This window comes from Bidens hawaiensis, unplaced genomic scaffold, assembly GCF_021521415.1.
Source record: "Bidens hawaiensis isolate Kalapana, Puna unplaced genomic scaffold, B.hawaiensis_p1.1 tig00027759_1, whole genome shotgun sequence".
Lineage (NCBI taxonomy): Eukaryota > Viridiplantae > Streptophyta > Magnoliopsida > Asterales > Asteraceae > Bidens > Bidens hawaiensis.
In genome coordinates this window covers 75,637-98,731 of record NW_027494495.1, presented here as the reverse complement: position 1 = coordinate 98,731, position 23,095 = coordinate 75,637, and the positions used below count along the sequence as shown (strand labels likewise).

General features: G+C 35.1%; 2 protein-coding genes and 1 pseudogene across 4 annotated transcripts; 2 read left to right on the top strand and 1 right to left on the bottom strand.

Annotated features, from left to right (window-relative positions):
- The first annotated feature begins 761 nt into the window (after positions 1 to 761).
- LOC143575819 (glycosyltransferase BC10-like) lies at positions 762 to 3,725 on the top strand. Its single transcript, XM_077060089.1, has 2 exons — positions 762 to 1,944; positions 3,223 to 3,725. Exon 1 carries the CDS (start codon positions 791 to 793, stop codon positions 1,931 to 1,933), a length of 1,143 nt encoding a protein of 380 aa, XP_076916204.1. The 5' UTR covers positions 762 to 790; the 3' UTR covers positions 1,934 to 1,944; positions 3,223 to 3,725.
- Positions 3,726 to 7,776: 4,051 nt separating this feature from the next.
- Positions 7,777 to 12,061, top strand: LOC143575818 (snRNA-activating protein complex subunit-like). Of its 2 annotated transcripts, XM_077060087.1 has the most exons (11): positions 7,777 to 7,866; positions 8,315 to 8,491; positions 8,572 to 8,627; positions 9,141 to 9,260; positions 9,341 to 9,527; positions 10,661 to 10,749; positions 10,837 to 10,921; positions 11,003 to 11,101; positions 11,190 to 11,315; positions 11,395 to 11,655; positions 11,739 to 12,061. In XM_077060087.1, exons 2-11 carry the CDS (start codon positions 8,360 to 8,362, stop codon positions 12,018 to 12,020), a joined length of 1,437 nt encoding a protein of 478 aa, XP_076916202.1. In that variant the 5' UTR covers positions 7,777 to 7,866; positions 8,315 to 8,359; the 3' UTR covers positions 12,021 to 12,061. The 2 variants fall into 2 exon arrangements, with proteins under 2 accessions (XP_076916202.1, XP_076916203.1); XM_077060088.1 differs by lacking the exons at positions 7,777 to 7,866; positions 8,315 to 8,491; positions 8,572 to 8,627 and adding an exon at positions 8,889 to 8,978.
- Positions 12,062 to 12,605: 544 nt separating this feature from the next.
- LOC143575817 (L-ascorbate oxidase homolog) lies at positions 12,606 to 16,346 on the bottom strand (annotated as a pseudogene). The gene is made up of 7 exons (XR_013142837.1): positions 16,205 to 16,346; positions 16,013 to 16,122; positions 15,012 to 15,282; positions 14,690 to 14,784; positions 14,164 to 14,511; positions 13,171 to 13,535; positions 12,606 to 13,040 (listed from the first exon to the last, which is right to left on the bottom strand). The product of XR_013142837.1 is annotated as an L-ascorbate oxidase homolog (transcript).
- Between the last annotated feature and the right edge of the window lie 6,749 nt (positions 16,347 to 23,095).

The following is a 23,095-nucleotide window of genomic DNA, read 5'->3' as shown; positions in this document are numbered from 1 at the left end:
TCGATGAGATGAGTGAACATTTATTTGTGTCTTGTGCGACGGCAGGTGATCTCTTCCTGGTGCAAGATTCCGAGCATATACGCGTTTAGTATTGGGGACTTTCGGGATCAACATATATACACAAGTTTCACTAAAAAGAAGGCGAAAATGTTTCATGCTATAACTTTGGTCACTATTTGGTGCTTGCAGAAGGCGAGGAATGCGACGGGGTTTGATGGGAAACTGGTGGTGTTGGCCGACTTGGTGGATAGAGTTAAAGTTCTTGACTACCTGTGGATTCGAAATAGTTCAAGATCAAGTTTGATAACTCGGGAGGATTGAAAATGTTTTACATTTTAGTTGTCTGTTTTTTTTTTCTTTCTTACAATAAACTGTGTTTTATATTTTAGTGACTTGCTATTTTGTCTTTCAAAATAAAGAAGTTAAAATATTAACAAAACCCACGTACCTTACTCGTTTTACCTTTATTTAATTAATCCCATCATCAAAGCACAAATAAACAATATTTATTTAATAAATCCAAAAAAAGGCAACAAAAATCAATACCATACTTATAATATAAAAAAATATCCCAATTGTATTTTTGTTCTCAATATTCAATATATCAAGGGGCTAACATCACATTCACATTGATGGTCTCTCACAAACGATCTCATCTCATCTCATCTCATCCCATCCCATCCCATCCCATCCCATCCCATCCCATCCCATCCATCCATCCCTACTCTCCTTCTTCAACATTATGCCCAAATTCACATCAATCCTTACATAAAATAAAACCCATATCATCATGACATCTTCATCTTCTTCACATAATAATAATAATAATAATAATAATAATAATAATAATAATAATAATCTACCAACAACCCCATCACCATTAATCCCAGCAACTCTGTTAATCCTACTCTGTCTCCCAGGCCTCTACTACTTGACCCCACACATCCTCCCTCCGCCGCCCTCACCGCCCATCTCCTTCCCAGACGAACTCCAAGACCTCACCCTCTTCCGCCGAGCCACCGCCGCAGAACACAAACCCACCAAATCAAGGCTCGGATCCACCAATTCTAAACCCAAAATCGCATTCATGTTCCTCACCAACTCAGATTTACACTTCTCACCCTTATGGGAACACTTCTTCAACCGATCCAATCGAGATCTATACACTGTCTATGTTCACGCAGACCCTACTGTAAACCCTAAAGTCAAAATCCCAGGTGGGGTTTTCACTCAAGACCGATTCATCACCACCGCCAAGAAAACACGCCGCGGTACTGCCACCCTCATCGCCGCCGCACGCCGCCTTCTCGCCACCGCGATTCTAGACGATCCGGCCAACCAATTCTTTACCCTGGTCTCGCAACAATGCATCCCGCTTCACTCGTTTAATTACCTGTATGATACCGTGTTTGAAACGAATTCGCATCAAGTTGCGGAATTGAGTCAGTTGAGGTACAGGAGTTTTATTGAGGTTTTTTCGGAGAACCCGTATATTTGGGATAGGTATAATGCCAGGGGTGAGAATGTGATGGTGCCCGAGGTTCCGTTTGATAGGTTTCGAATGGGTTCGCAATTTTTTACCTTGACGAGGAAGGATGCGGTTTTGGTGTTGAGGGATAGGAGGTTGTGGAGGAAGTTTCGGTTGGATTGTATTAAGCCGAATTCGTGTTATCCGGAAGAGCATTATTTTCCGACTTTGCTGTCGATGGAGGATCCGGACGGGTGTGCGGGGTTTACGTTGACTCGGGTGAATTGGACGGATAGTGTTGATGGGCACCCACATACGTATTACCCGAATGAGGTGTCGGCGGAGCTGATTTATGAGCTTCGGCGGTCGAATTACTCGACCCCGTATATGTTTGGGAGGAAGTTTTCGCCGGACTGTTTGGAGCCGTTGATGGAGATGGCGGACGAAGTTATATTCCGGGACTGACGGGTTTTCGGGTAATCAGTTTAGTAAGTTAGTTAAACGATGTTACTGGTTGATTGAATTGATCTGATGAAATGAAGTAGTGTTTTTAGGTGATCAAACTTATTCAAACATGTAGGATTTGTTACAGAAAGTGACATATTTTAGGTGTGCTTGTTTGATTCCTTAGGGTGACTCATTTGTCTTCTTGTTTCTGTTTGGTCATTTGACAAATCTTAAGAATACATTAATATTGAGTAGTAATCTTAGCGATTGGTCCTTAATGATAAATAAAAGTAAAAGTATTGGTGTGTTTGTCTGCATATGCTTAAGTTTTTTCCAACTTTCTAAGGATAAATTGAAGATCTTGATTCTTGATGTTGATTCCCACACTTAATACGCGGATGAATTGCTGCATGTGTAAAGATGGTATTTGAATAGGGGGCGATGCTTCTTTTGCATGTTTATTTGCCTTTTTATATGTGACTAATATAGTTTTACTTATCATTGTATGTTAATGATAGTTTACAACTTTTATTGTTAGTACTATTTCCTATTTGCTGTGCTATTCTGCAATACTATATGATACTAGACGATATTGTACGGTTTTTGAGCTAGAGGTGTCAGCGGGAGCAACCTCTCTTTCCTCTGGGATAGAGGTAAGGTTTTCCCAGACCTTACAAATAGCTCTGCTATTAGTATTATACTGGCACATTTGTGTGTAATCATAGGCTCGTAGTCGGTTAGGTCTGTTGTTTGTCGATTGAGCAAAGATTAGTCATGGACAACTCAATATGTGACGTGTAACTTGTGTACACTTTTCGTCTTTGCTACAAAGTAACTCGATTTTGCATCAAGATTTCTTCTGGGTACAAAATTTGATGATATAACATAATTCAAAAAGATTGGTTGGTTGAAAACCTACCAACATTTTTGAAGTCCCAAAGCAGCAGGGTCCTACACGGGCTTAGGGTTTAGGGTTGTATGGAGTTGCATATGGGCATATTGCACCAAAAAGTTTTAATTGTCAAGGGCGAAAGAATAACTAGTTATGCTTTATGCACTTTGAAATATTGATGATGGCTCTCCAACATTTTATGTGATATTGAATAATGAGAATAAGATAATCCGTTGTAGTAAATTAACTGTATGTTGAGTATTTATTTAGTGCTTATATTAAGTTAGACATACATGAAAACACTCGCGAGTTGCTTTTTATAGTTGAAAGTAAAATCTTGATAATTCAAATGGCCCGTTTTGTAATTAGGGTCATGGTTATATCCTCTTGTATTCACAGTGTCACGTGTTTTCAGTGTTCCAGCTGAAGCCAAGTGATGCTGGAAACCTTTTGAAGTTGGCGTGTGGAAGAGATATGTGCAAAAGGCACAACTGCCCGAAATGAGTACATATGTTGTTCAAGCAAATTGTGAGGAAAAAGAAGCGTGGTGACAGAAGACGTCATCGGTATTGTAACTTTTACCTTTTGCATGGTTCATATGCGGGTTCTTGTTCTATATTACATTTCTTTGACAAAGTTTTGGAAGTAAAGTTAACTATTTGTTCCCTGTATAGTAAGTATGTTACAAATAGTTAATGACTTCATTTGCCTTGTTTATTATGGGTTTATATCATTTGAATAGAGATTAGAGATGGCAATATCAACTTAATTACTTGGTTAAAATCAATGTCCGTAGGACGAATGTATTTACAACCAACGTCAATGGATAGCCTCCGCCTTAAGGCGGTTGTGTTAGATTTGTATGTAGCATTTCATTTGAGCAACCCAGAATGTGTCTGCTATGGATGATCTATTGTAAACCCCCACATTTAACACAATCATTATAAGTTCAAAAGATTGTTCCAATCTCAATCTCAATCTCAACTTTGTAATGCTTTGTTGTGTGTAAGGTCCGGTCCGATTTAATATAGTAGAATAGTGTATACAGAAGGAATTTTGATAAATATAAAATGTTATTTTATATAAATAAACCGAGTCAAACTGGTGACTTTCAATGTGTCTCATTGTATTATCGTTGACTCCTAGAATAGAGCAAACTAAACTTCAGCTTTGGCTAAGGATTTCATGTTTGACGCAGGTGTCTTTGAATGTGTCTCCTGCAGATTGAAACACACATATTTTTTCTTCCAAAAGCTGGTTACAAAGTATATACAGATTTAAAACCCTGGTGCCATAAAACCATTTTATGTCTTTTTCTTTTTCTTTTAAATATGTTAGACAGAATTACAGAAATTGTTGTTTACACCAAATTTCACTTATCGTCCTTTATCTTTAAAAGTAACATGTTTTATCCTCTATGTATATAAATCTGACATCATTTGTCCTTTACCCCTAACCCAGTTATTTTTTCACGTTAAATCAGGTCATGTGCATTGCACATGAGGGCAAATCAGTCATTCTACCCGTTTATTAAACAAACTTTTTAATATTTAAACCAAATATAAATAAAAACACAATACCTTTTCTTTTTTAAAAACAAATAAAATTAATTTTATGTTTATATATATTACATAATCCAATCCATTATCATCATCTAACCTCAACCACTTTCGGCCGCCGTCATCTCAACCCCGCATCGCCGCCGTCTTCCACCTCCACCCACCTCTCTACTGGAACCACCAGAGCCGGAAACCACCACCACCATAGTTGGCGCGCCCCCATATTCAAAGCGCCGTTCAACAGCAAGCCCCCACCTTAATACCTTCGTCATATCTCTGATTAGGGTTGCTATCAGCTCCGGAGATTATGTCAACAAGGAGATTTGATTGCAAGCCCTGATTGCTCCACCGTTGTTTAATTGCAAGCCCTAGCGGCGGCGACGGTGCTTCAATGGAAGAAATACACCTTGATTAGGATTCCGACAGTCATAATTAGGGTTTGTTTTAGTCGCCAATGGAGCGGATTGATACACGGTTTTCAGTCGCTACAACTGCATCTGTTTTCGTTAGGCAAGAACATGTTAGGGTTAGGGGTTTCCGGCTTAAATTGTTGAATTAAGCTTAGGTTTACTACTGTTATGTTGATTAAGCTTAAATTGTTGAAATTTAGGTTGGTGGCGGTGTTAGGGTTTGTGGCGGTAAGTCCGATGGTGGCTCTAGTAACACAGGGGAGGAGGTTACAGTAGGTTGGATGGTGTTGGTGGTGTAAGGGTAGGGTGGTGGTGGTGGTAGGTTTTTGATGGTGCACTGGTATAGATTAAACAAGAGAGAGAGGGGTGAATATGTTGTTTTTTTTTTATTTTTATTAACATATTCTTAATTAGTAGCTGAAATGACCAATTTGCCCTCATGTGCAATGCACATGACCTGATTTAACGTGAAAAACTAACTGGGTTAAGGGTAACGGACAACCGATGTCAGATTTATATACGTAAAGGATAAAACATGTTACTTTTAAAGATAAATAACGATGAGTGAAATTTGGTGCAAACATAAAGGACAATTTCTGTAATTCTGTCAATATGTTATCTTAACGAACGTAACCGATACCGACATAATTCACATCGACTCACCTCCGTAAAGCCTGGTTTTTGGATTTCTATTTCTTTGAATTATGTTAATTTGACCGTAATTAAAGGCTGGTTTTGAATTTCTATTACTTTTAATTATGTTAATTTGACGAATTCATATTTTGGATTTAGTTTCGTTAACGGGATGAAAGTCATACCGACCAAATTCGTGTCAACTTGCCACCGCAAAGCCCGAAATATACCAACCGACTAACTTTTGCTTTAAATATGTTATTATTTCTATTTTATCATAACTTATTTGAGTATGCCTACTTTTTTTTTAAATATGCTAATTTGTCGAATTTATTTTTTGGTTTTAGTTTCGACACGTAACGAACGTAACTGATACCAACCGAATTCCCATCGACTCGTCGCCACGACGCCCGGGTTTTACTGACCCAATACACCTAATTTTGAATCTGTTAATTTTTTCTATTATACGCTATACGAGTGTTGCTACTATTATGGACGTTTACTAATTTATTTTTTGGGTTTAGTACCGGTGTCGTAACGAACCTAACTGATACTGACCTAAGTCGTGGCACTTTGATCATAAGTTATTCCAATATGCTTTGGATGTTTACAAAATTACTATTTGGATTTAGTGTTGGCGTTGTAACGAAGTTATCTGATACTGACCGAAATTCAAGTAGTTACACGACCACAACACGACATGTTTTGCTAGTTAGTTCAAGTTTAAAAGTCAAATTTAGTTCAAGTTTTACATCTAAACCTATTTAACTTTTGCCATCTCCAAAACTTTAAAAACACGGAAGTTTCTAACTTCAAAGAAATGGTAAATAGCCCTAAATTAATCATTTTCCTCCCGATAAACATAACAACAACAACCATAGCCTGTAAAAATTCTTCATAGTAAAGCTACTGGTGGGGTTTTGGAAGGATGAGATGCGTGCATACCATACCTCTGTCTCAAAGGATGGATAGGTTGATTCGAGTAAGTAGGGGCGGCCCTATAAGCTAAGCGAGTAAAGTTAGGGCTTTAGGCCCCCAAAATATTGAGGCCTTGTTAAAAAAATTAATAAAACAAAATTTTAAATATGATGTATATTATCTCGTGTTTAGCATGGCATACATGTATCTTTCCTGCTGTGGAGTGGTAAATGCAGTTAGCCGTGGCCGTGAATGCTCGCTTTCGAATCTTAAGGTTCCTCTGTTTTTTTATTTTTGCATGTAAATGCCAATGTAAAATTGTGAAGTCCCGTTTAGGCCCAAAACATATATAATTTCATTAATTTTCAACTCCAACTTTTAATGCTATTCTAGGAATTATCAATTATTTTTTTATTGTGGTATTTATCTTCCATTTCCCCCCTGCCATGCTCATGGATTTCATTTATTTTCTTTTCCTTTGTTTTGGTTTCAAGTAAGTTTCTTTCTAGCATTTGTACTAAAAAGATCTATTTTATTTGTTGCCAACATAATTTTGTATTAATTAAGATTCCTTTTTATCCAAATTTCGAACAAAAACTTAAGCTGAAAATTTTATAAGCAAATTACTTATATTTTGTAGTTAGGCGTAGAAAAATCTATCTAGATTGACGTGTATAGCTAACATATCAAATTTTGTTAAACAAATAAAGACAATGCAAAAGGCCTCTGATTGTTACTTCGCTTTAGGCCACCTAAACCGTTGGTCCGCCACTGCGAGTAAGACTATCAACTCTATAAAAGACCTGCATAAAAAAAACACCATACAAAAATATATGATGCTAGTGGGTTAGTGATTGTTTCAAATCTATTGAGTCAGGAGAAAGCTATCATTAATTGAAAAAGTCGTGAAAGAGTAAAAATAAGTACTAAAAATAAGTACTAGATTTTATTTTATTTTTTACCAGCAAAACAGACTTTCATTAGCTAAAACGAAACAATACAAACATAAAAACAAGTATTAGATACAAAATCATAAAACAACATATAGGCTGAATTACTAGAAGACGACAACAAGCAAACCATGCGCGCAACTTAATAGGGTAAATATATTCTTTTACGGTCAAAATTGTGTTATACATGGTGTAGATTGACCCGTTTTGATCAAAATTTTGAGCCCGATCCTTTCGGGTTTATGAAATTTTTATATATATTGAAGCCAATCCTCCCGGTATATATGTCCAAGTTTTACCACTTATAGTGAAAATTGGTTCAACCAAATGGTAATCAAGAATAAAGAGTGAAAAGTTATAAGAATAACTCTGAAAAGTGAAAATCATTCAGTAATACAATTGAGTGGGTAGAGTTCCAAGCCTCATACTATGGTAGAGTTACAATTAACAACGCCCTAACACCCACCGTCCGTCAGTTTGGTATTCCGAAACCCACCCCTAAATTAAAACCCTACCATAGTTATTATCCAAATCGGATACCTGAACCCGCCGGCCGAACAACCCTACGTACTTCGCCGACGGACCACCGGTAAGACTTAATTATTAATGTTGTTAACTTATCCCTAATATTAACATTTGATTTAAACCCGTTGTTTTTCGTACAACAGGTTGTACCGGGTTGAGTAATGAACCTTATAATTTAATTCCATAATATACAAAACGTCAACTCAAAACAAATCAAAAAGTACATGATTCCGTGGCATAGGTGAAAATTGATCATTTCGATGGTATAGGAAAAGCCGCTTGGTTAAAACTTTTAGTCGGAGGTAAATATGTGCTGCTAAAGGTCTTTGGTCTAAAGTCTAAACAAAAATTCGGATAGTGATTTTGAAAATTTTCGGATGATTCGGATATCCGAAATTTTAAATTAAACCGGGCTAAAACGTATCAGCCCGGCATCCGGTTTAACCAGTATTACCAAACATTGGTTTTTAACATGTTTTATTAATTGTTACTGTTATACTCAACCCTGGCAGTTTGGGCTGTGTGTTTCTTGAAGCTGGTGTATCTATAGGAAAGCAATGGCCGATTCTTCTGCTGTTGAAGATGTATATGTTTCAATTCCTTGTGGCGGTCCTTTATACGTCTCGGACATGGTTGGCCCGCTCACTAGTGTCTCTGAGTTCCGGTCTTGTGTTGAAGATGAACTAGAGGTGACACTATTCCATATGGTTATTTTAACTTTTTCTGCATATTCGGTTATTTATCCGCAACTTTTATTGGTTCAATGCAGGATCTCAGAAAGGAGCTGTGTTTGGACTTGACTGGAGAACATCATCATGAAATCTCGTAAGTCAAATAATTTTCGTTGGTTATAAGATTTACTTAATATTGAAAGTTTAGCATTTATAAAGCATGCCTGTATAAGTAAAAGTGAAGGATTATATTTTTATAGTAGAATATAGGCTTGTTAAATATGCAACACTTTAGAGTGTACTTCCTTTTTTTTCATAGATTTTCATACTCATTCCAAATATTTGGCCGTTGTGTCAAGTACTCAAGTCAAAACCTATCATGATAATTATCTAATATGAAATAACAGGAAATACACTATTTCTTAATGGAGTTTGTGGCAGACCTAGTCAACAACATACTTATTTAAGTAAAACCAAGTCAAATGAAGATTGAAGATACAATTTAGTAAGAAGCAATTTATCAGAGTACATGTAAAAGCATGTTCTTGTCTGCCTCTCTTCTAACTACTAAAAACATGTTACATTGCCCTTTTTGTAGTAAGAGGAATTAATATACAAGTATTGATACATGTAAGTTGTGTTTAACAATATTTGTTTCTGTTTACAGGGTTGATGAACTTAAAATCCTGAGTGAGGAGGAGTTGGTAGAAATGGCATTTCAAGCAACACTCAAAGGTGGTAACTTGACAAAAGATTCTTCACCATCACCAGACCACTGCTCCGATGGGTACAATAACTGCCTTACTAGCTTTATAATATAAAAACAAATTAATTCAAAACTGAGGTAACTGTTTTAATATTTTTTAGGACATCAAGTTGTAGTGGAGCTGTTGATGCAGATGTTGCGTGTTCAGTAAATTCAAGAACAGATGAGGATTATGCACCTTCGAATGATCTTCCAAAGAGATCTAAGAGAAGTAAAAATACTGGGAAGATAAATGGAAATGCAAATAAAAAGAGCAAAAGATTGGTACAAAAGGATACAATCCATGAAGTAAGGCTCTTGACTACTTTACATGGCATGTTAGGGGTGTAAACGAGCCAAGCTGCTCGTGAGCTTCTCGATATCGGCTCGATAAAAGCTTTAATTGAGTCGAGCTTTAATGAGCCCAAGCCTAAAAATAAGCTTGTTTGATAAACAAGGCCAAGCCCAAGCTTCACTTATCGAGCTCGGGCTGGCTTGCGAGCCTAAACGAGCTTATGATCTATGTATTTTTTATTTAATGTATTAGATATATATATGTTATAATCATTCTTATATATAAAATTCTGATAAAAAAAGTACTAATATAGTGTTTATATAAACTATAGTTAAATATATATATATATATAATTAATAACTATAAACGTAAATAAGTTAATCAATAAATACTAAACGAGTCGAGTCCAAGCCGAGCTCAAGATTGAAAAGCTACTCACGAGCCAAGCTCGAGCTCGGCTTGATTATGCCCCTAGTTTTAAGCCATGTGAGATCACATGGTTTGTTAGACAGTTGGTGCTACTCATATGTTGTAATAAGAAATTGTCAGAATAATCATTCTACTTGGCTGTTGTTACTTCGAACTGCACAAGCAAGCCTTTTGGTTTCTTATATAAAACACAGCTTTTGGCTTATTTTAGAAATGAGAAAGCTATCATTGTGCTCAATTTCATTAAGATTTGAGATTTTTATATATATATATATATATGTTATATTCATAACCTATGATACAAATCTTAGAGAACCTTTCTTTTATCTACCACACACTCTTCATGGCAAATTCCAATAAACAAGTATTGATATTTTTGGCTCACTTTTTAAAAAAAAAATGTTTTTTTTCTTTTTACAAGCCTTTTCTCATCTTCAATTCAATGTGGCCTTACCTTCTCCTGTTATTGGTTTATGGAAGTCATAGGTTAATGACTATCGGGTATATTAAATTTTAATTTTTAATTTAATTTTTATTTGATTTCTTCTGTATGCTGGTTTGATTAGAGCCTTTAGAGGTTGATGCTATGTTTGCATTGTATTTGTTTTCTGTTTACTTATTTTCTGAACAGTTTCTTTTGGTTTGCTTGATATTGAATTTGTTTCGAGTTCAATGATTTGTTAACAATTGTTATGTTGTCTGTTATATGTATTTTCAGGAAGATTATATGGTTGAAGTGGAGAAAGTTGCTGAACTTAAACAAAAACAAGAACAAGATAACTTAGCTGCAAGATTGCATTCTTTTAGGTATGTGTTCATTCTCTCACACTTAGTAGCTTCGTGCTATAAATATTTTATCTTTACATTGAAATCTTCTATTTTGATTTGACCCAGTGGTACGTCAGGGTCTGTTTCGGCTCCTTCCTTGGAAAAGAAAGATCCGATGTCATCCTTTAATTTTACAAATTCTTCAACTCAGGTTTTTCATCTTACAATTTTAATTTTATTTTATTAAATTACCTTACTTTTTATGTTGTAACATGTTTTATATACATGGCAGGTAAAATTAACAAATGCTCGTGAAAACGTATCGCTACACAGTTGTGACATCCTTCTTTGCATAGAGGTCTATAATATTCGACGCTCAACATGGGTCAAGGTAAACCTTTTTTAAAATCCCACATTTCATCTTTATATTTTGTTAATAACCATAATTTTAATATCTGTTCTTCTGGACCTTTTTGTAGACTCAAGAAATCTTTGTTCTTGGACAGCAGTTATTAACCGCACTACGAGACAAATTATATTGTTTGACCGACGCAATTATGAAGCAATCCAATAAACATGATCCATCCGGATACTTCCTGATAGAAGTAATTTGTTTTTCATTTGTTGTGTTTTTCTTATCAATTATTACTTTCATTTATTTATTTGGTCATATTTTCCTAATAGGATATATTTTACAATGATATGAGGGAAGCTAGTGCTACGGACTACAGTAAACCAATACTCAGTTGGCTAACCGAGTCGGAAAAAACCGCACTTAAAAAGTGGGAATGCATATTATCGGGTGATCTACAACAGAAACAGAAAAAAGTTCTAGGTAGTGAAAGTGGGCCCCAATTGCCTCAATTTAGAGCCCGTTCAATGCAGGCCACCCGTTTTTGTGACTTAAATTTTCGGCTCGGTGCAGGGTATCTTTACTGTCACCAGGTAAAGGTTCTATTTATATATTTTTGTTTCTTGGTACATATATACAAAAAATTTACTAATTTGATGTGTTGTTGGTGAGTTAGGGTGATTGCAAGCATATACTAGTGATTAGAGATATGAGATTGGTTCATTCAGAGGATGTGCAGAATCGATGTGCTTATCCGTTAACCGTGTTCCAGTCGAAAGTGCGGTTCCAAAAGTGTTCGTGTTGCAAGATTTTTAAAGCGGTGAAAGTGACGGTGGATGACAAATGGGCTCCAGAGAATCCTTGCTATTTTTGTGGGATTTGTTATTATATGCTTCATTATTCGGATAATAAGCTCATATATGATGAGTTTAAGGTTTTTGATTATATTCATGACTAATTTGAAGATGATGATGGATTATTCGTTTTTTGAAGATGATGATGAGCTGATGTTTTGGGTGGGTTGCCAATTTGGTCAAAACTAGAGGCTTTTTGCTATTTGCATTTTCAGTTGTATGCCAACTTCTCTTTTGTTAAATGTATATATAGTACTCAAAACAATACTATATTGTTAATGATACAGTTAACTCTTTCCCTCAGTACTAGATCATCTGCAACAGCAGGTGTAATTTCATACAATGTTAAGTGCAGTTATTCTTATATTTGTAGTTTGTTTTGTAAGTGCATACTGAATGTTGTTTCATCGTCCTTGTAGGCGGACAACCCAATCAGTAAAACACCATGACAGTAACGTGTGTACTGTGATGGTGAATGCTCTTAGATCTTCAGTCAAGTTATTTCAGACCAGTAGCATTTTATATTTTTATATACTAAAAGATATAGGCCTACAGTAATATGTGTCCATAATTACATGTCATAAGATTGAATGGAAGAATTTGATTTATTAGATATATAAGTTCATTAAATTAAAAAAATTGATAAAATGCAACTTGCTGACACACCTATTTTCAGCAGACAATAAAAATTGAAATGATAAAGAATAATAATCATTAATCAGGCATCAAAAGACAATGTCTAATACTGGTATACAAATATAAAAAAGCTGCAGCTCTAAGATAGAGTTGTCAACCCTTCACGTTGACCATCAAACAAGTCAACTAACAAATGATCTACAAATTACAAGTGTCGCCCTGCAGCTCGACCACAAAGAAGCACATTCGAAGGGATATCATATTCATTTGCAAGACTCTTATCCGGATCATAAACTTTAAGATTGAACTGTTGACCAAGATACTGTCGGTCCCACATCGCAGACCTTAAGTTCCACATACCTTGGTTATCCAAGGACACGTAAATCACACTCCACGACTTCGGAAACACCTGCACTGTATGTCTTGTAAGAGCATCCACCAAGTTATAACTCTTTCTACTTGCTTCCGACCATTGCCCCGATCCGTACCTATATTTTTCACCATGGACGAATTTAGAAACTCGTAGATCACCACCACAAAAATTTATATATATATTACGTACAGACACATTCACTAATATAAAAAAAAGTGAATATTATCTATTTTAACCGAACGTACCCGACGGGCCAGAAATCATAACCGTCAAGATGCCACGACTGCACGGTGTCCTCGTTATTTTGAAAAACGATTTCAAGGAAGTCGTGAAGTGAGGCTTGTATAACTGATGTAGCGGCACGTGGGGCCCCACTGTTTGGGGAGGTCTGAATGTCGTTTGTGGAATAAACACCAGGGATGTTAAAGTAATCAGCTAACTTTAACGGGGTGTCTGCGTTAATGTATGACACCCCTTAACAGCGTACCGTTTCTTCCCATTGATAATGGTTTCTGAGTTGCTAAACATCATTGTTTTTGTGGGTGTGATTGTTCCATAATGGAATGAGCCTTGTGGGTTGGGCCGGGCTGCATTTGATGTCAAGTTCCATCTGAAAATATGAAAAACAGAGAATTATTTACAACCCGAGTTATGTCAACCAGCTGAAATGCTGAGCTCCGGCCCGGCAAGTAAAAAGGTCGAGGGGGCTTGTAGCTTGTCGAGCCAGCTCGGTTGTTTAGAAAGAATAATTATATATATTTACACGTGTTATATAAAAAGAAAAATATATATGTTATTTTGAAAATTACATAATGTATAAATAATAAATGTACCAAATTTATAATTTATATATATTAAAATTTCGGTTATAATTTATATTTATTAAATTTTAAGCTTTAAATTAAACGAGTCACCGAGTGAACCAACGGGCCAGCTAAATGACCCAACAAGCCGAGATTACCTCCGCTTGGGCTCTTTCAAACGGGCTAGCTAAAATGAGACGATTTTGAACGAGCCAAGCCCGAGCCAACCTTACGTTGGGTCGGGCTTGGATTGTTTACAAATCGACCCAGCTCAGCTCTTTTTAAACCAAGCCAATTTTGAGCGAGCCACAAGCCACAAAGATATTGAACAGCTGTACCCAAACCTCAGCATTTTCAGCTTAACAGGCCATGAGTTCAGCCAAAAATATTAACCGGGCCCAATGGCCTAATACAAGTATATTCATACTATTATACCTGAACGTTCTAGCTTGTTGCATAGACCAGTCAACTTGGAATGTTGGGCCAGCCGGGACCGGGCCCGAAACTGGCGTTTGGGAACCGGAATAGTGCAACACCGAAACGGATGTAAGGACTGTTTTAGTAAACCGTGTTGATGCAACAATGTAATAGTCTTTTGAAGGTTGATCCAATGTAACAAGAACAGAAACCGATTGACCAACGTGCACGTCAAGTGAATCGTATATGTTTTGAACCACGTTCGACCCTTCGACTTCAACTAATTTCATTTTGTGCCCCTGAATCCTAAAGTTGAAAGAAGTTGACAAACCCACATTTGATACTCTGAACATGTATGTTTTACCCGAAAAAAGTCAATAAACAACAAGATTATTACCTTTGACTTCAAAGTCAAACATACAGCCTACAGGATACCAAATTTAGTACCATATCAGTAACAAAGTATCAAAATCCATAATCAAACATGAAAAGGTTGCGAAAACTTATTATTTTAGTGAGTACATTAAAGATTGAGGATGAACCTTGATCACCAGTGAAAGTGTTTCCCGTTCGACCGTTTACCAGAATACCGTCTGGGAAAGCAAGCGACCTTCCTGAATCAAGATTCTGCTGCAAACTCTAAAACAGTCAAAAGTATTTTCATCATTAAAAATGCACAAAATCAAAGATAATATCATTCAAATCATGACACTGACATAGAGCTCAAACTTTAAAGCATGTTTGACTTTCAAGAATCAAAAGTACCGGTTTTCATTAGCAAAATCAACAAGGTTTGTAGAAAGATATTCAAAACCTCAACAAGATTAAACAAAACAAATAAATTTGACTTTGAACACGATTCTCACCTTATGGTTTGACTTGTACCAGTCACCAATAAGTAAACTAAAATCGGCTGCAGGAGGTGCATAAGGGACGGGGATACGCGGTCTGGCATATACATTGATAGCTCCAAACCCGCCAGCAGCTTTATGCATTGCAGTTGATGGGAAGTATGTATAACCGCCAATTTGATCTTTTGGTTGGAATTTGTATGTGAAGTTGGAGTTTGGTGGGATCGGGCAGTTTGTGCCCGAAACCCCGTCTTGCCATGAGTTCTTTCTTTGTTTAATTCCATTCCTAAAAATGTAACGTTTATGAATATCGAGTTAAAACTTGCATTACTCTAAGGTTACATTTGAGCTACACAAAGATCTATACCTTTTACATGGAATGTTAAAACATACTGAACTTGACAAAGATTCTGGTTGATGTTAGTTACAAGTACATCTAGAATAAAAGATCAAACACTAGTTATTTTATTGGGGAAATCACAAGAATACACGTTTGATCAAATAGCCATTGACCTTTTCTTTTCAAATAATCAATTTGACTGTTACACATATTTCAATGATAATGAAAAGCAATCACAACAAGACACATGGCTAACATTTGCGCCAAGAGGCAGAGAACTTGAAAGATTTTAGCCAAGTGGCGCAAAGTGACTTTGTTTTGCGCCACTTATGACACACGTCAATGTGTCAGTATAACCGGCATAAAAGTAGGTACTTTTGCGCCAAACCAATGTCTGATTGCCGAAAAAGTAACGATTTTTTGTTAAGTTGATATATTCAAAAACAATAAATATCAATGGCTATTTTGTTAATATATTTAGTCAAACATGGCTATTATAGTGATTTTCCCTATTTTTATTTTAAAGATTCCTTAATGTGATTTCTTCATAAACTAAAAATCTAATATGCATTGTGCACATAAACCTTTATCCATAAAAAAAACGCATAAACAAATCCAGTATGCTACTATAGTACTCCGGATTTAATAGTCGAGTCGAATCGAGCTAAAGACTCACCATGTCAACAAGAAGGGCTGGTCAAGTTTATTGAAGAGGTTGAGGATAATATTGTCATTTGTGACAACATCAAGCCTAGGACCAGGAAATTGGCCATTGATCAAAATCACCTGCAGCAGAAATTCAATCATCAATTAACATCAACAAGACCAACTTAAAATATCACCAAAAATCATAACTATAATCAAGAACCTGTTGAGGAACACCAAGAGGAGAGGCGGTTCCATATGTAACAGTCCAAGTATAATACTTATAAGGGTCCTCTGCTTTCACAACACTCAATGTACCCAATATAAAAAAAAATCAGCAAAATTGGCAAGATTTTCTTTTCCATTTCCTCAAAATCAAACCAAATCCTGCAAAGATTCAAACTTTTTACATAAAAATTCTTTCTGAATTGTGGGTATCATCAATCTTGAAAATCTTGGGGGAAAAAAAAAACTACAATAATAAAACAAATTTCCAGTAACCATCACAAAAACACAAAATGGTAACAAAAAAATTAGTGTTTTAAAGCAAATAAAATAAACCCACATATTATTTCAGCTTTATTCTCTAAATCAACAATCTTTTCTTTTGTTTTTTTTTTAAAAAGCATGTTCAATAATAGTAGGAAAACACAAAATATGAACAAAAACAGAGTGTCGTGCATTATATATATATAAAAAAAAGGCCCTAATATTTCTTCATCAGGGGTTTCACATTATCACTAACCTGTGCAAATATTAACCCCAATATAAAACAAATTTTTTAATAAGTTGAAGAGAATGCTAGATCCCAACACCAAATGAACAAAAACAGAGTATTATACAACAAACTCTTTATAAAATAAAGATGAAATCGGTACACATACATACATACATACATACATACATACCTACATACCAGGTGGGTGTATATGAAAGAAGATTGATGAAATGTGAATGGACAGAAGAAAGAAAATGTAAAGATAAAAGAGAATGAATTTGTGAATGATCGCTATCGAATCTGGTTATCTGTGTGTGTGGATTCTATAAATAGACAACTGAAGTGCACATATTTTGTTTCAGTGACAGACAACTTGCGATGGGGTTACTTTAAGTAAGAGGGTGGGTAAGTAAGTAAGTAAGCAAGCAGCCATTAAAAGATAGCTGGCAGGCAGTCACCTTTACGCGGTTTCTACTTTCAAGTAGTCATTGATTATGTTTCTTAGTTAAAACACAAGGATTCTTGTCTCCATCTTATAATTATTATAAAAGGTTGTTTGGATTATGTTTAATCCTATGGTTTTATGTTATTTCAGATTGAAACCTCTTTTTGGGATTTAGACAGTAATGCCTCCCCCCCCCCCCCCCCCCCCCCCCCAAATGGTTTTTGTTCCTAGAGTTCTTTGGTTTTCATATGGCCGTTCCAATAAAACGTACTTCGATATTAAAAAAAACATATTTGTAAAAATGTTTGGAAAAGGAAAGGATATGGGTTGTCGTTAAAAGCTTTATCACTAGGGATGTCTCTTTCTACCGGTAATTCAGGGACAAGGTGTTTACACAAATAAGCTTTTATCAATATAGTTTTGTGGTTTTCGTTTCGAATTATTTTTTAAACTTTAAAGATGACAGATAAAACTTTTAAAAAAGGACGTAAACTATCACCGTCAAATGTTATTAATAGGCATATATCAATATTCCCTTATTAAGTTTTATATGACAATCATTCATTGATATTGAAAAAGGATATGCGCTTTTGCACATTTTCTACAAATTATCGTTAAAAAGAAGTATCATATAACGTCACTCTCTGCTAAACACTAATTCTCTTACCTTCATATTATGATAATTATTCATGTATCTTGGAATATATTCACATTCTAACACTTAAAACCATGTGTTTCGAGAAAGATCAATACGAAGGTATATAAAAAGTGATGTTATTTTCTTACTTGTAATACTCAATTTTGGTATAAAAACAAACGGTACCAAAGTTTATGGTGGTTAGTAACATAGAGTAATCAAAGGGGTGATATGCGTAGCAAGAGAAAAGCGAAAGGGGTTAGTTAAAATTTATCCGAAACCAAAGTATCCGTAGTTTATGCCGGGGTAATTCACATCCATACATTTACCAAGTTCATGCTGATATAACCTTCTTTTTTTTAGTATTATTCTTAATTTAAATCAACTTCTTGTAATTTTTAATTTTTCTAATATATGACATTATACATAAGCTTAAGTACATAGTAATGATAAGGTTACTGTTATTTACATTTCAACATAAATCATAACAAATACTTTTACTTTGTGTTCTGTTTTGTTTACGATAGAATTAACGGTATATTAGCCCTGCTTGCGGTGCGCACATATGATGTATATATGTGTGAACCCTCGGGTGGGCAAAAGTGAAATTGCACTAATTTTGACGTTATTTTACTAATCTCGTGAAAATAACGTTAAAAGTGACGGACGGTTAATCAGGCATCATGTAGTGGCGTTGATAGCTGAAAGATAAGGGTACATGCACCGATCAGCCGGTGTCCCGATGATTGAGTGCTATGTGCCTTATGTCCAAGGCTTGATGCAAAACTACTATCGAGCCGGGGGTCTCACCGGAAGCAGCCTCTCTATCCCTATGGGGTAGAGGTAAGGCTGCCTACATCTTACCCTCCTCAGGCCCTACCATAGCTTTGCTATTGGTGGGATATACTGAGTACGATGATGATGATGAGAATTAACGGTATATGTCGGTATCGCAACTAAATTATATAAAACATTATCCATCGCTGGCACTCTCATTTCCAACCTCTGAAATTGGGGTGCGGCCCATCCCTCTGCCATAAGTTTTCATTTTTCTGACCATGTTTTATACTAAAAAAAAATATATATATTCCCTCTAATTTTTATTTCCAATTAGTTGTTCTGTTTAATTTCAATATTTAATTATTCACTTTTTACTTTTAGCATCTGTTTGTTAAATTTATATATATATATATATATATATATATATATATATATTTTTATTAACAAGTAGATATAACAAATAAAATACATTGAATCCATATCAATTTTCTTACAAAGATATCATAATAAAAAGTTTATTATACACGGTAAAAAATCCAATACAATAATGTTTTATCATTAGGTACAACATAACATATTTCCATAAAATCAAAACGGATGATCATAAAATCATCAATTTATATCTAATTAATCATTAGATCATCCAAACAAACAGATCTTGATCGTCAATTGATCAATTTTTGACTTGTTTTTAGTGAAAAACGTTTTTGAGCATAATTATAGATTTTGAGCGTAAATATGAAAACAAATCTAATTTTGAACGGAATTGGATTTTAACCTTGAACGTAGTTTGCGTTTACACTAAGCGTCATTCTCATATGGTTGTATCTAATGTACGATAAACAATTATTATATAGTAACCTTCCCGTGGTATACATGTTAGATATTTTGACTCGTTTAACATGTTACATGTTGGACTAGTTGGCACATTTTCATGTAAATGGTTGCCTGTGTGAAGCAAATTCACACAGTTGATCAGTTTTTAAAACCCTTTATAAGTTATAATAAACTGTAATTCAGCACATGATATTAAAATAGTTTTTAAGAGATACGAGACTTGTGGTATATATAAAAACGAACGAGTATTATGCTCACCCGAAAGTAGAGGCGCACAAATAAATACACTTTTTGTATATTGTCTTTTTATGTTTATGATATTCTTATTGGTCAAATCCAATGTAAATAACAGTAATTTAAAACTAGTTGTATTCTTTAATCTTTACCATGTTTCTATAAACAAAGGACCTACTTAAAACCTTTTTACAAATTTCACGAGGTGATTTTGTACATAAATAAGAAATTTTATTTAATTAGTTATGCTGTAAGTAAATTAACGACCGACAATAACCTTTAATCCAATTAGTTGAAGACATCCAAAGACTTCATTTTAAAAATGAGAGATCTTAGGTTCCAATTTCACATTTGATAAGAAAATAAAGGGTTCCATGTTAGCTATTGGATTTTCTTAATTACCTACGATAGGTTTCTTTCTGAAGATGGAATAGAGATGTTTAGATAGATTAGTGGCACGTCAAGGATCTAAATGATCGTTTTTAAAACAGGGTAAATAAACGATTAAAAATAAAATAATGATTATCTGAAATATTAATACTAAATTGTCGCATAAGGACGATATATGTGTATGCATACCACCTTCTTTTCTTGTATTTTCTCCTTAATTTATTTAAAAAGAAAAACAATATTTGTTTGTATAATAAAAGGGAAACAATTAGTGAGTATGATGGTCGGAATCTTCTTAATTAATCCAAGGAAGTGGTGGTTGGAGGAATAATTATTTCAACATAGAAAAAGAGAAATGTTAATATTGTGACATCCCACGTAAGGTGTTGTGGTTATGAATTCGACAATGATGAGAGATTATTATAGGACATTCATAGACCAATAATAATATTAAATGCAACTTTTATTTGGATAGTAATAAGAAAGAACAATATAATTATATCATATAAATATTAAACAAACCAACTATAAATTGACCATGAAGGTCAAGGTAGTTTCAACAAGGGTGATCAACAAACCACTGTCACCATCCATCGTCGGTCGCCGTATCCACCATCGTCTGTTCTCGTATCGACTGCAATTTCTTAACTGCCACAGTTTCTACTCATGCTAATCGTTTAGCACATTCTTTGTTATTACTATGGGGTCCTGAAGCACAAGGAGATTTTACTCGTTGGTGTCAATTAGGCGGTCCATGGACTTTTGTTGCTCACCGTCTCCACTCTCCGGCCACTCTTCAGCCACTGACAAAAACTATTTGGTATGTTTGGTTTGTTGGATTTAAAAACTTGTTATTTGGTTGTTGTATGTTTGATTTGTTGGATTTGGAAACTTGAATTCTTAAGATGATGTATGGTTTTATTATTAAAACATGTTTTTTTTTTCTTTTTCGGATATTCGAATATCCGAGGTTCGGATATCCGAAATTCCGGATATCCGAAGTTTCGGATTCGGGCTGAAGAAATTTCATCAATGATTCTGGGAAAGATGAAAGAAACTGCTGAGCCGTATCTTGGAAAGGTTGTCAAAGATGCCGTGATAACTGTCCCTGCTTACTTCAACGATTCACAGCGTCAGGCTACCAAGGACGCTGGTACGATTGCTGGACTAAACTTCATTCGTATGATCAATGAGCCTACAACGGCTGCAATCGCGTATCGAATATCCGGTTTTGAACAGTCCTAACGCAAACTACGCGCATACATTTGAGTCTGCAATGTGTGTGTTTTTCGGAAGGCCTTTCATTAAAACATGTGTGATTATATTGAGCTTAAAACCACTTACAACCATAATTTTATAGTCTTTTAATTAAAACATGTTATGTCTAATTTTTACATATATTAATATGTAACCCCCTTTAAGCTACACGTTGCCACTGATATCATCATCGCTACCATTGCCACCAAGTTCAAACACACGAATTAAAGCAAAAATTAAGTCGTTTGTTTCACCGTTTTGAATTAAGTTTTACATCAATCGATACGTATCATCCTACCGATCAAAAGCCTTAAAAATTAGTTTGAAATTCAGAAAAAAGTATAACGCCGTTAAGTCTTTTTTAACGGGAACCATTGAGGGCCAATTTTTTGAAATTTGGGATCGCCAGTGGTGATAAAATAAATAAGATTATTATCGGTCAATACCAGTCAATAGGGATTATTAAAATCCAATGACCATAAAAAAACACAATAAAAGGTAATTCTTTTACCTGGTTCACCGACCCTACCCGTAAGATATTCATAGGGCATAGAATTTTGCAAATAAAACTCGACCCTATAGCTGGTTATCGTAATACCTTATTCTATACTCGGGTTTTCTTAATACCTTGGTTTTGTACTCGATAAGAACCTGGTTAGTATCGTTTTTTCTGTTTTTAGCGGCTCCATCACCATTTCTAGGCCTTGTTTTCTTTTCCTTTTTTTGTTTTACCATTTCAACCTTGATTTGTTAGTATAAATGGGCAGTGGATCTGTAAATTCATTCATAACACTCAAAAACACTCTCTACTCTGTTTAACGCTCAAAACTGCACTATAAACACTCCTTAAATGCATTAAAATAACTTACAAAAGCGGGCAATCTAAATTGGTTTTGGTTCTCCGTCAAGCCATGGAAGTGTTTAGAAAACAACTCTTACGAGAAACCAAAATATTGGGGGACATTTTTATGTAAAATGTCAGACGGTCAGAACACAGCCTGATACAAGCATTGTGGTTCTTTTTTAAAGCTGCAGTAAAACAAAACTTTAATATGTTTATATTCAACAATTTATATTGAACACTTTTCATGTACTAGATTATATAAATTATCTTTTGGTTATTAATACCTGGTTTGATACCTGACCCTAACCGCTAACATAGAGTTGGGGCTTTTTTGTTCATTGCCCGGGTAGTTATGTTTATACCTAACTATTGACCATACTCAGAACCGTTGTACTTGGTAGTTTTGTACCCAATTTCTGCACCACTACTTTAGATCTCTTAATTTTGAGTTGTGGGCCTAAATTTTGGTGGGTTGAAAATTGAGAGGATGGTCGGGGCCATAACTGCTTTGGGTTTGTTGAGTTAGCCTATTTTGTTGATGGGCTAACAACTGTAAAAAAGGACAGTCCATTTTGTTTGAGAGAGAGGGAGATTCTATTAGGCCCGCCTGGTGTTTCCAAAGACCTAAGAATAAGATGGCCCACTAGAAATACTATTTGCATTGTTAGAATGATTTTTTTTTTTGAGTTAATGGCCATTTTCGTCCATGTGATTTGCTACTTTCGCAACTTCAGTCCAAAATTTAAAATTTTGTCAATTTAGTCCTCATAGTTTTAAATATTGGCCAATTGCGTCCCATCCGTCTAACGACATCCAGCTATACCGTTAGTTTAAGGGTATTTTTGTCTTTCTCCTTTTTATTTTGAGTTAATGGTTATTTTCGTCCCTATGGTTTGATACTTTTGCCATTTCAGTCCAAAGTTTGAAAATTTGTCAATTTAATTCAGTTTTTTTTTCTATAACCCTGGAAAG

Coding starts and splice junctions, on each gene's coding strand:
- LOC143575819 (XM_077060089.1), top strand. CDS start 791: ATGACATCTTCATCTTCTTCACATAATAATAATAATAATAATAATAAT.
- LOC143575818 (XM_077060087.1), top strand. CDS start 8,360: ATGGCCGATTCTTCTGCTGTTGAAGATGTATATGTTTCAATTCCTTGT. Junction 9,261..9,340: donor CCAGACCACTGCTCCGATGG/GTACAATAACTG, acceptor AATATTTTTTAG/GACATCAAGTTGTAGTGGAG. Junction 11,656..11,738: donor GGTATCTTTACTGTCACCAG/GTAAAGGTTCTA, acceptor TTGGTGAGTTAG/GGTGATTGCAAGCATATACT.